Here is a 13,240-nt window from a genome sequence, read left to right as displayed (position 1 = left end):
TACTAATCTTTTTAACTACAAATGTATTTGATGTAATAGATTTAAAATATACTGCTTTGTTCCTCAACTATATTTAAAAGTATACATACATTAACTGACCGTTAGAGATAAGCGATGGGAAATAAAAATTCATCAACTGACTCTTTGGGGCTACACACAGCTAAACCTACTTAGATTGACAGATCGATAAGGAAAACCGCTGCACAATGGCACCTTTTTTATTTTTTGGACTTTTTAATTTTTTTAATATATTTTACAACTACAATGTAACAAGTAACCATTTCAAAATTTCGAAATGGTACAGATAAGTAAAATAATAAATATTGTAAGCATAAAGTCATGGGATGTATGTACAAATCCCTCCTCCCCTCCCAAAAGATATAAGTTTATTAGGAATTTAAAAATTTGAATCTGTTTGATATGATTTATCAAAACGCCACGTTTCTGTTAAGCAGCTCGTACTAAATAAGTAATTGCAATCTATTAGAAACCATTTTTGTCAAGATTTCTAATCTTTATGTGCAGTAAAATCATTTCTTAAATTATTAAGTTTATTAAGTTATTAATTAAGTTTCAAGTTCAGTTTTAAAAGTTTTTATTTTAAAATATTGTGAATCAAAATTATTTACTTGAAAAATTTGTGTCGTCATTTTACAAGTTTTAAAATATTATTAGCGGTTTTGAAAACATTAAAATGCAGCAATTCCAAACCTTTTGTTAGGTTAGTCATTATGTTAAAAGAGTAAAATTAAAAAATGTGTTTGCTTTATAAAAATTATGCAGCGCTGTTTTTTAAAATCTTAACTATTTATTTTATTAAATTTCAAAATAGCATATTTACATTTGGTTCGAAGTTTTTACCTTTTTTCATAACTTTTTTTGTTGTTCAATTGGGCAAAGTCTTTGTTTATATATAATTCGGTTCTTTAAGATTCTTGTCTGCATAAAGAATTTTAATTAAAAATTCAAGAGTTTCAGAACATTCTTGGTTTTTTATCTTTTACTCTGAGGTTGTTTCTATGAGATTGATTTTCTAGTTCTGTTGTTTTTGCATATAGTATGTTGATTTCATTGTTGCAGAATTTTTTTAACTGTATTATTTTTTCTAAAGTTGTATTTTCTTGTAGGTCATATATATTATTAATTTTATAATATTATATTTATTATTAAATATATAATATCATATATCATATATTATTAAATTGGCATTGAGATTGAGAAAAAGACTAAGTAGTAAAAAGGTTGGTATAATTTTTATTATTATTTTATGTTAGTATTATTATTTATAGTTTATTTTATTATTATTATGAATGTTAACACAACCTCAGTTCAACTTTATAAATAAAATTACAATCAGTGTTAAACTGAAATGTTTGTTTTTATAATAGAGTCATTTTTAATTTACAAATTAGTTTTAAATTTTAAATTTAATATTTATACTGGTGTAGAAACACCTTTTTTTAATATTATTTTTGTAGAAACATTTTATTTAGATCACCTAAAGCAAATACTGATTTTAAAGAAAGAACTAAAAAAGTTACAAGCTGAAAATAATCATCTTAAAGGTTGTTTTTTTTCTTTTTTTTTCCAACTTGTAAGTTTGCATTTAATCTACATATATTTTTTTAGATTTTCGAATTTTCTAAAAATACCAAGTAGAGTAATTTTTTTAGATGTCTCAAAAATTTCTTGAACTTTTATTTCTCAAAGTAGTTTAATATTTTATTAAAATTTAAAATTATTAAAAAACTCAAATCAATTGCAATGCAATGTTCTCCATTTAGTTTTATAAGTTAAAGATATTTTGAAACATAAAAACAGTTTTCTTGTTACATATGCAACTGATATTTAGCTTTATATGAAAAATATCCTGTATACTAAATAGCATATTTTTAATTTTGAGAATTTTACTTCAATTGTTTCTTTAAATAAAATTTAAATTTTTGTTTTCCCTTTGTGGCTAATAAATGCAAAATAAATATTATGTAAAGATCCCCTTAAAAAAAGACAAAAGATTTGTGTGTGTAAAATTAGGAAACAACTAAAATATTATACCAATATGTAAGAATGTTTTCCATTCTTTTTACTGTTACTCTCCCAATCCAAACCACTACAGTTACTCTTTTTATTTGTTTTATTGTTGTTAGATTCTAAGCAGGTTAAAGATATGCTTATTGTTTGCTGCTTTAAATTGCTATTCTAATTTGCAAACAACATGAAGATAATGGGTAATGGATAATGGGCTTTAAATCGGTATTCTGATCTGCAAACAACGCGAAGCTAATGGGTGTTTTCCAAAGTAATTTGTTTATCATTCAACAATTTTTTTACAAGTATAAACTGTCATTATTCTCTTTGCTCTATCAATATAAACTGTCATTATTTTCTTCGCTCTATCAGTAATTTAACTCTAGTTGTTCTGCTGGTAATTATTGAAATTTATTAAATATCAAAGTATTAACTTTGGAACAAACTACCTCCTAATATAAAATCTTTGAATTTAAAATCAAGCTTTTCAATTACTTGTTAAAAAAAGACAGTTAAATGTTTTTACAATTAAAGATTAAAATTCTTTGTTACATTTTCCAATTTGAAATCATTTAGTTTTAAATTCTTTGTTTATCCATCAATTTCTAATTCTTCTAGTTTTCAATCTGCTGTTTTTAATATTTTCTTTAAGTTTTTGATTCTGTTAGTTTTAATATTTTGACATTTTTTATTTATCAATCTATTTATCTTCATTTGGTTTTCATTTGACCTGAATTAAATTTCTATACTTTATGCTAAAATTTTGTTGCTGCTGTTATTCTCTTTAATAATTAAATTCTACTACTATTATTATTATTATTATTATTATTATTATTATTATTATTATTATTATTATTATTATTATTATTATCATTTTTTGTGATAAAATGTTGTAATGTGTATATAAGACCAGTTCAAAAAAAAAATATATTTGAAAAGTTAATTGGCTAGGTGCTTAAATGATGTCAATTGATGAAAAAAATAACTCCAAAAACCTTATTCCAACATTAAGTGACAGCTCAATTAACTTTATCTGCTTTTGTCAACTATTCTACTAAATTTGATAAAATAACTCATATGTATATTGAATAGTTTAAATTTTGTCTACAACTATGTTTGTTTTAGTTGGATCTAGGGAAAAAAGCCAATTCATCTAAGTTTCAATGAATTTGATTAATGACAAAAAATCTATATTTTTATGTGGATATGAATAATACAAATTGAATATAACTTATATACAATTTGTATTTTTAGTTAAAAAAATTAAAGTCAAAATATCAAAGAAGAAGGTTATTAAGATGTGACACTAATGTGTGGCTAATTGGTCATTAATTACTAGTTCTAGATAAACTAAATTGTTTAAGCTGTTTGCCCACAGTTCAACTTGTCCTATATTGCCTCTTTTATGACTTAAAGACAAACAAAATTGGAACTTTCACAAAGCTGTTCTAATACTATTGGTGAGTTTTTATAAATTTGGTTTATTGCCAATGTTCCAACAACACAAAAAAGGAATGCTATTGCCAAACTAAAAGTATTGTATAACTCTTATGTTAAAATAGGAAAGAACAAGTCTCACAGAACTGAAAAACAGTTTTTCAAATTGGAAACTGATTTGATAAACAAGTTCAATAAGCTATTTGATGATTTTTCGGCGGGTGAAATTGTTGAGGGTGTCAAAAATTTTTCCAAGAGTGGATACCAAAATGTTTTCCGAGATGGTTTCAGAGAGGGTGAAAATTGGTGCTCTCGAGTTTTTATATTTTTTCTTTTCGAGTTTTTTGAAAAGAAAAAATTCAAAGAGTAGTAGTTTGATTATTTTGATTTAAAAATTTTGAAATATAAAAAATAGGTAAATATAAATAGTTTGCAATTTTTTTTTTAATTTTCAATTAGAAAAAATAGTGATGAGAATATAATACACATAACAACAAGAAGATTTTCTTTGATTATTTTAAATAAATTTGAGTTCAATAAGCTGTTTGATAAATTGTGACAGACTTATAAAAATTTAATAGGATATAATGTTTCTACAAGACCAAAGAGAAAAAAAGGAAAATGGTAATGGGTACGTAGGATTTAGAATTCAAAGAACGTGAACAAAAATGAGTGTATCGACATTTCCAAGAAGAACATCACAAAAAAAAGGCAACTGGAGTGAACAAATATACTAAGACTGGTTGAAAAAAAAATCAGATTCAGAATATGAAGAAACTGGTGATGAGGAGCTGCTATTTAGCAAGTATCACCAACAAAAAAGTAAGAAGACCATTATATTAGAAAACCACCCTATTGAAACTCTAATTAAACAAAATAAAAAATTAGCACCAAAGCCACATAGTGTTATCTATAGCTCATTATTTATTGCTAGACTTGATCTAACAAAAACTACATCGGTACAGGCTACGCACATTTTTGTACCAGTCCTGTCGTAAATTTTATGTCAAAGCTGTTGGGATTGACATAAAATTTACGACTCTATCTGCAAGCTCAATATACAGAGCTCGTAAAACAATTAGAAAATTTATAGCTCAAAACATTCAAGAAACATTTGTGCCAAATACCCCTCCCCCCTCCCCCCAATTTGCTCATTTTGACAGTAAAATTCTGGATTTGATTGAACTTGCATTATTTTCTGACTTGGTTTCAAATAGCAAGAAAGAGGCTATGATTGTTGCTCTGAAGAAACCACCAATAAAAACTGATCTCAGAAGAGTTGATTCAAAATTAGTTAACCACTTTCAGGAAAAGACTGTCAGATTTTGTTATTCAAAGATCAAAGAATCTGTCCACTGCACTTAAAATTGAACCAATTTTTTCTACTTATAATCCAGCTGCATGGGTTTTCTGTTTTGTCTATCTCACTGCCAAACAAGAAATAACAAGCATGAGAGTCACCAATGACTGTACTGAGCGTACTGTTAAGTTAGCAACAGACTTCAATAACGTGCTAACACTTGATGAAGCTGAACGACAGTTAATATTTCAGATTGTTGAATATCACAGAAAGCTAATGACCATTCCATTAAAGAAAAACTTTAAAGCAGAATAGCATCTGATCATTCATTACTGTTGTGAAAACTTTAATAACACATTGTATAACACACTTAAACATGTTGTAACATTTATATTCAATCAAACTTATGGGATAAGAATGTTTACTGTTTTCTCACCATTTTTGTTACAACTTTGAATCTCTTGAGCAATAACTAAAACACACACACACACACACACACACACACACATATATATATATAATATATATAATATGTTTTAGTTATTGCTCAAGAGGTTCAAAATTTAATAAAACACCACCACATTGTTTACACCACACCACAAAATTTAATAAAACATCACCACATTGCAAAGAACTTGAACACTTTGAAGCCAAATTATTTGGCTTAGTAAAATTTATAAAATTTAAAAAAACTTCTGCCGAATTCCAAATAAAACTAAAGAATAACATATCAAACATAAAATCAAATTCCAATATCTTAATATTTGCAGACAAAAGTAGCAATATTTATGAACTACCCCTTAAAGATCACTCTAAACTAATGAAAGAAAATATCACAAAATCATATAAAAAAGCTCCATTAAAACTTGAAAATGCTATAAACCTCAAAGCAAAAAGCATAGCAACAACATTAAATTTAACTAATAAATCTAAAATAATTGCCAAATCAGAAGTGCTTATCACATTAAGCCTAAACCTAACGACTAAATCAAAGTCACAATGGGCTGCTTTGATGGAGCCGAGGCTTGCGAGCTGGTAGGTCTGTATATATTAAATTCATTATTGGAAACTGTTACCAACAGCGATATGAGCCTTTACCGAGACAATGGACTGATAGTGATGCCTAAAAAGTCTGCCACACAAATAGATAGAATTCGAAAAAATATAACAGAAATTTTTTTATAGGCTTCCAAAAAATTGTTATTTTTTTTATAGGCTTCCAAATAGAAATTAGGGCAAATCCATCAATTGCCAACTTCCTAGATGTGACTTTTAATTTGGAAAAAGACTTATCATTCTTTCAAAAAACCAAACAACAGCTTACTTTACATTCATACCAAGTCGAACTACCCCCACAAATTATCAAACAAATTCCAATTGCAAATTATCAACAATAGGTTATCTGAAAATTCTTCTGATGAAAAAGTATTTAAAATATGCAGTTTGCGACTCTTAAAATGACTTATGTTGAGCAATGTAAGAACCAATTCTCAATTTTTCAATATCTTCCAAATAGTCTCTTTGCTTACATCATAGTCATTTTTCATATTATTGAATTCCATTTGTAAGTTTCATATTTAATATGCTGAATTTTTCTTGTTGTTTACAATCATGCTACGTTCATCTTGATCAGATCATGCTTTTTCAATTGCCAGACCTCAGTGGTTTAAACGCAGAATCTTTGTTTTTATAATTTTTAATGGTTTTGCACACATATTTCTCTGATGCATTTATTTTTAGCAATTTTAAAGTTGTTCAATGTACCTAAGTTAAACAAAATTATTATTTGCTTTCTTGTTTCAAGCAAAACACTTTCAGAGCTTATTTCAAGCGGTTAAATATTTCATGCATTGCTAAAATGCAAGATTAATAAAAACTTTTTTTTTTCAAAATTAATGACAACCTAAGTGCACCAAGTTGAGCTTGCTCATAAATTTTAACAATACAACAATATGCAGCCTTCTTTTATGATTAATTTCAATTTACAATAAAACACAAAAATTTTAAGGCTTTAAATAGGTTATCATATCCAACTCACTTGATATATGGCAACAGAGACTCTAAAGCTATCGCATTATAATAAAATTGAATAGAAGTGTGAAAGTAAATATATTTAAAAAAAGAATATAAAAGATTATTAATAACTCACTTATGTCTGGAGCTGAGAATTCATTACATTATAAATAAAATGATTTTCATTACTAAATATCATGTCCAACTTGACTAATCTACAGATGTTTAATCAGGGGAGAAATTAGTGGTAAACTATTCATTTAGGTATCGTCCAAATTTAATTGTCACTTTTTTTTCTTGTGTTTTAGCATGAGAAAATTACAGCTTAACACAACATAATTAACTTTTTAATATTTTTTAAGTTTGAATAATTGGCAGTTTTCCTAATAAACAACAAAAAAAAAAACTATAAACATCTCTCCTATAGTATTTTTTTTTTAATTACTTACAAAAAATATTCATTTGAACAAAATTGTACTCATTCAAACTTTATTGTACCACTATCAAGCGTTCCCAGGAAGTGCGTGCGGTCCCATGCCTTGTACATTCACGCATAAAGTAATTTTTTTAGACAACTTGACTACATTTTTATATAGTAAGCGTTTTAAGGATTTGCGGCAAAATAAAGCTATAAGAAACTAGAGAATAAAACAGCAATACTTGAAGAAAAAAACCAAAGACTATCAGAAAATCTAAATAAAATAAGCTAAAAAGAAATTATTAATAAAAAAAAGAAAATTGTTTTTTTTTTTAGCATTTGTTATTTTCCACTACCAAAATTGATTCAAGCCGAGGAAAAAAGTAGATAAGAATAAAACAAAAATAAAAATATTTTTTGATATACAATTTTTTTGCAACTTTTTTCAATCAGTATATAAAAGAAATCCTTTGTAAATTGCGCTAGAAACACAGACAATTTTATATTTGTTTTTCAAATGTCTTTACTAAATTTTACTGTTTTTATCAATGGACATGAAAGCGAGAAAACTAATTGCTATTTATTTGTGAAAAATTTAATTTTTTTTTAACAAGTTTTTCATGTAAAAAAATGAAACAATACTGCAAAATTTTGTGGGCTAGTGCATTGTTAGTTTACTAAACTTTCTTAACGAAATTTTTAGGAGCCTATTTAAAAAGTTTTTAAACACATTTTTTTAATCAGAGCAATCATTATGTTCATTTTCTCTAGTAATTCATATTAACATTGGAAATTGGTCAATATAAAAGAAACAATTTCTTACATGCATCAAATGCCGTAAATACATTTATTAAAGAAACTATGTTCTTTTATTTAACTTATTCCGTCATTATCAAAGTTTATTAATCAAATAGTATTTTTTACAAATAAATAACAATTTATTTTCTTATTTACTTATTATATATATTAGAAGTAAAAACATCAAATATAGCAAAAACATTTTTAAAAGTGAAAAGATGTAAAAACGAATAAACATAATAAACATAATAAACAAAAAAAACAAAATTAATAAAATTTCTATTAACTATTAACTCATAACTTAATAGTGGTTAACCCTATCCTCTATTTTCTAGTAACTCATAACTTAATCTCATCTTCTGTAATAGCTTGGGGCTTTATGCAACCTGAGAATTTATACCAATATTTATGCAATATAGAATTTATATATTTACCTACTTTTCAAGTCTTCAGTTAATCATTTAGTTGCTCTTTAACCTTATCCTCTATTTTCTAGTAACTCATAACTTAAGAGTGGTTAACCCTATCCTCTATTTTCTAGTAACTCATAACTTAAGAGTGGTTAACCCTATCCTCTATTTTCTAGTAACTCATAACTTAAGAGTGGTTAACCCATCCTCTATTTTCTAGTAACTCATAACTTAAGAGTGGTTAACCCTATCCTCTATTTTCTAGTAACTCATAGCTTAAGAGTGGTTAACCCTATCCTCTATTTTCTAGTAACTCATAACTTAAGAGTGGTTAACCCATCCTTTATTTTCTAGTAACTCATAACTTAAGAGTGGTTAACCCTATCCTCTATTTTCTTGTAACTCATAACTTAAGAGTGGTTAACCCAATCCTCTATTTTCTTGTAACTCATAACTTAACAACCCTGGCTATCATCCCCTGCTAAATCTTATAATTTTGCCTGTACCCGGTCTGGGTTTGCAAAAAGTCTCATTTTTTGTTGGGGCCTGGGCCCTGGTCACTTACTAGTTATAAGTATTTGAAATAAGTTAATTTAAATATACTTAAAATAAGTTAGTTTATATAAAGTATATTGAATGAAAATATAGTTCTTTTTAATGTCTGTATTTATATATAAAAGATTTATATGAGAAAAGTTCCCTCTTTTTAATATCAGGTATAAATAGCTAACAGATTGTGCGGTATCCAAAAAGTGCTCAGAAATATCCTTTCAAGACAGTTTTTAAAAAGTTTTTAATAAAGAATTATTTAAATCAATATTTAAATTTTTAATTTGTTAAAGGTAATGCTCAGAATTATTTAAAAAAGGTAGTTCTCAAACTAAGTGTATTGCATTGTTTTTTAATAAAATTTTCATTTATTTTTAAAAAAAAGATTGCTTTGCTTTAGTTTTGAGTTTTCAATTACTTCAAAATTATCAGACAAAAACATGGAATCTTTGTGAATTAATTGTATAATAAAAATCTATAGCATATACAAATATTTATATTAATATTTACAAATAGAAAATTAGAACTTTAACTTGGTTTAACTTGATTGACTTTTAATTTGAACAATTTAAATTAGCAAAGCACACTGTTACTTAATTTTGTTTAAAAATCAAGTTGTAAAATTTGCCAGAAATTTTAAAAACTGTATGCTTAACTTGTTTCACAAGTGAAAGCTGTTTTATCAAATTTTTTTTTTCAATAAATAAACCAAGCTTGTAAAACATAAAAATAAACGATTGATTATTTAAAGTATTGACAATTGATTATTTAAAGTATTGATTGTTGGTTGTTTAAGGTAATCAAAAATCAAGTAAGCAATCTTTATTTTTGATACATTTAGATAGATGAGTTAGAACAATTTTTGAGGTAACATATCCTACTTTTCCATTACTTTCAACTTGCATTTTGTAAAATTCTTTTTCTTCAGAACTCAGCCATAAACCTTTTTCATTTGTAATATCAAGTAATATTTCATTAAAGTTGATTACTTGTCTTCTCTTCTTTATGATATTTATTTAACAACTTTTCAACTATTCTTGAAACTGATATTTTATTTATGGCTTATTTCAATTATGGAAAATTCAGTTTGGTTCATAATAAAATTAATTCACAGGATATAACTTTGGATTTTCCAAAAAACAGGTTTTCCTAAAGAGGCCAATTAAGTTAACCTGCCTAAAACAACTAGTGCATTTGGAATTCTAATTAGCTTTTTTAGTGGTTCTGCAATTTTATTGATTTCTGTTCTTTTTGCCCCAGCTTTCTCGAAATGAAGAAATTGCTTTGCCAAGTTTTCTTGTTGTTTGTGGTATCACTGCTTATTTTACACGCCTCAACCTAAAAATATATAATGATTTTTTTTTATATAATTTATAATTTGCATTTTAAAAAATGTACATGTTAAAAAAATAACTTTAACAAAGCTTTGTATAAAGAAATTACATACTGAAAAATACTGAATTTGAATTTAATTGAAGGATTTAACAATACATGAAAAGTAAACATATTAGTTTTTAAAAAAATGATCTGTGAATGACATGTCATAAAAAATGTTATCTATGGATGACATTTTAAAAACTAATCATCAGTTTATATTTATATATAATTTAACTAATTTAATAATTTAACTGTCCGTTTATTACAAAATGACACCCTACTTTTTATTACCCTACAAAATATAAAATTGACAGAGGTAGTAAGGTTATAGCTTCCAATAAAAATTCTGAACTTGTCAACATACCTCAATTCCATCAGTGGAAAAAAACGCAAGGTGCTATAAACTGGTTCAATTCCATCAGTTTATTATTTTTGAAATTACAAATTTCTACTCTTCGCTAAGTGAAAAAAAATTGTTGAAAATATGAGTGGTTTCCAAATGGAACATTAAAAAACATATTGATAATATATTTAGAAGAAAAGTTCTTCTTATATCAACACAGTGCAACTTGCAATTTGTATATTACTTTGAAATCACATTAAATCTTAATGACCAAACTTTATATATATCAAGTTCTGCAAGTTTTTTTCTTAAAATTCTACCACAGGTTAACAATTTATAATAACTTTTATTATTTTATCCAGTGAAAAAAATAAACTAAAAAACTTAAGTTTGTTGGTGGTGGTGGCTCATCTAGTTTGTGAGATTTTATATAAGGAAAGTAAATACATATAAAGTAAATACATATAAAGTAAATAGATATAAAGTAAATACATATAAAGTAAATACATATAAAGTAAATACATATAAAGTAAATACATATAAACACAATACGTGTTTACAGTATTAATCAACAAATGAAGTATATTTACTGTTTTGATCATTTAACAAATTTTGTTTCAACTGAAACAATTAAAATGTACTTACTGTTTTATATTTAATGTTTAACAAAGTTAATACTAATTACTGTTTAATTTATTTTAATTATTTAAACGTTTGTGTTTACCAGTTTAAGGTTGAGAAAAATTTGTATATAAAATAAAAAAAGTATTGGACTGCAGTGGCTAAACTAGTGGTTCCCTCTGAAACCTTTGGAGAGGAGAGTATTTAAATATAAAAAAACAAAAAACAACTTAAAAAGTGTTGTATGTCATAATTATTATTTTCACTCCAACCCTTTTGCATTGCATTGCATTTTGTTTTTCTATAGATCAAAATAATAAAATAATTATGATTTCTTTTTAGAAGAATTAAAAGGTCTTGACATTGTAAGTATTTTTATTTATTTCTAGTTTTTTTTTTTAATATATGAATTAGTTATATGTTTATATTTTTATATATCTATATAATTTCTATAAAAAAAATTTTTTTATTTTATTATTTTGTTACATTTTTTAATAGATTTTTATATAAAGCAAAATGTTGATACTTTTTAAAACTATTTTTTTTTCGTGGTTTAAAGGGATTTTTTGAGGAAATTGAAGATATGAAGTACGCTCTACAGCAATCTTCTAAGTTGAATTCTCAATATGAGCTTGTATTGAAGCGTTTATGTAAACAGTTTGGATTAAACTATGAAACTACATTAGAAAACCAATTAAAACATTAAAAATAAAAGTTCACAAGTTTTTATTATTTATTTTAAAGTAAATTGAAAAAAAAAACAGTTCAATAAAAAAGCATTTTTATTTTTAACTTTTTAAAATTTTTAAGTCTTTTACTATTTTACAATTTAATTTGTTGCATTCTTTTAATTTAAAACATTTTTTTATAACCAATAAAAGTTCTCAGCAGTTTTGTAATAAAAACATAATTCCTAAGGAAATATTTTTTTAAGGAATATCTTGAAACCATTTTGAATATGTTTTACTTTTTAGAACAATATAATGATCAAATTTTAAAAAAATCAACTTTAAATTTTAATAACAGATTTTATAAAAATATTTTTATATTTATTATAGACAAGAAATTTTTAAAATCTTTATAATGAGTTTAAATAAACGTCGTCAGCCAATGGTGCATGCTCTATTTCAATGGTGCATGAGCAGCATTTATTTATTTGCATTTTTGTCTTTGTACTTTCAAGTCCGAGGTATTTTTATTTTTTTTAATGTTAATATCTTTGTAATCAACAAAAACTTGTATTTCTCAAGTAAATGATTTCAAATAAACAATTTAATATTTTTAAGAGATTGCTAAGTTTTTTACAAACTTTGTTATTCAAAAGAAAATTAAGAAAATGAAAGTTTTCTAGCAAACTATAAATAAAGGATTAAAACAAGCAAAAATTGTTTTTAAAATTTTATTTAATCAATTTTATTAGTTTTCTTAACACATGAAAGATTTCTTACTGATATTTATTTTATCTACATACTTCACTTAAATTAATCTATTATCTATATTATCTTTTATCTACTCAACTATTTACATGTATTATTTATTTATAAATATTTTTAACATATGGGTTAGTACATTTATTTTAACTAATTTAAAAAATAAAAATTTAAAAAGAACTATTATTGGGATATCATCTGGTTTTTCTGATTTTTACATATTAGGTATCTGCATTATATGAGTAGGTTAAATTTGCAGTTCCAAGTCAGTTAAGAAACTATAGAAATTATAATATATATATAAACAACACTTGGTGGCCTTGAATTTCTTGCGGTAAAAATAGACAACTTTAAAACTTTTTTCTAATTGTTAGTAATCATTCTTTCTAGAATCATTCTTTCTAGAACTATATTCTGGATAGTGCTGTCCTTAAAATAGTGGTTTTTATTAACTTGTTTTACATTAGAAATGAATTAACGCTTTGGAAGATTCTGACAAATACTAAAAAATGATAA

The 13,240-nt window shown here is 25.1% G+C and overlaps 2 protein-coding genes across 2 annotated transcripts in view; both read left to right on the top strand.

Moving 5' to 3' along the window:
• Window positions 1-12,070, top strand: part of LOC105845785 (centrosomal protein of 290 kDa) — a 31,500-nt gene extending 19,430 nt beyond the window's left edge. The window contains exons 6-8 of the mRNA XM_065820301.1: window positions 1,494-1,565; window positions 11,637-11,659; window positions 11,854-12,070. Coding sequence (XP_065676373.1) covers window positions 1,494-1,565; window positions 11,637-11,659; window positions 11,854-12,000 — 242 coding nt within the window. The 3' untranslated portion in view covers window positions 12,001-12,070. The remainder of the gene's footprint in view (window positions 1-1,493; window positions 1,566-11,636; window positions 11,660-11,853) is intronic.
• A 246-nt stretch (window positions 12,071-12,316) lies between these two features.
• The window catches only part of LOC100207337 (lipase maturation factor 2), a 48,611-nt gene continuing 47,687 nt past the window's right edge, over window positions 12,317-13,240 (top strand). The window contains exon 1 of the mRNA XM_065820299.1: window positions 12,317-12,483. Coding sequence (XP_065676371.1) covers window positions 12,378-12,483 — 106 coding nt within the window. The 5' untranslated portion in view covers window positions 12,317-12,377. The remainder of the gene's footprint in view (window positions 12,484-13,240) is intronic.

This window comes from Hydra vulgaris, chromosome 15, assembly GCF_038396675.1.
Source record: "Hydra vulgaris chromosome 15, alternate assembly HydraT2T_AEP".
Lineage (NCBI taxonomy): Eukaryota > Metazoa > Cnidaria > Hydrozoa > Anthoathecata > Hydridae > Hydra > Hydra vulgaris.
The sequence above is the reverse complement of the archived record's forward strand: the minus strand, read 5'-3'. Positions and strand labels throughout refer to the sequence as shown.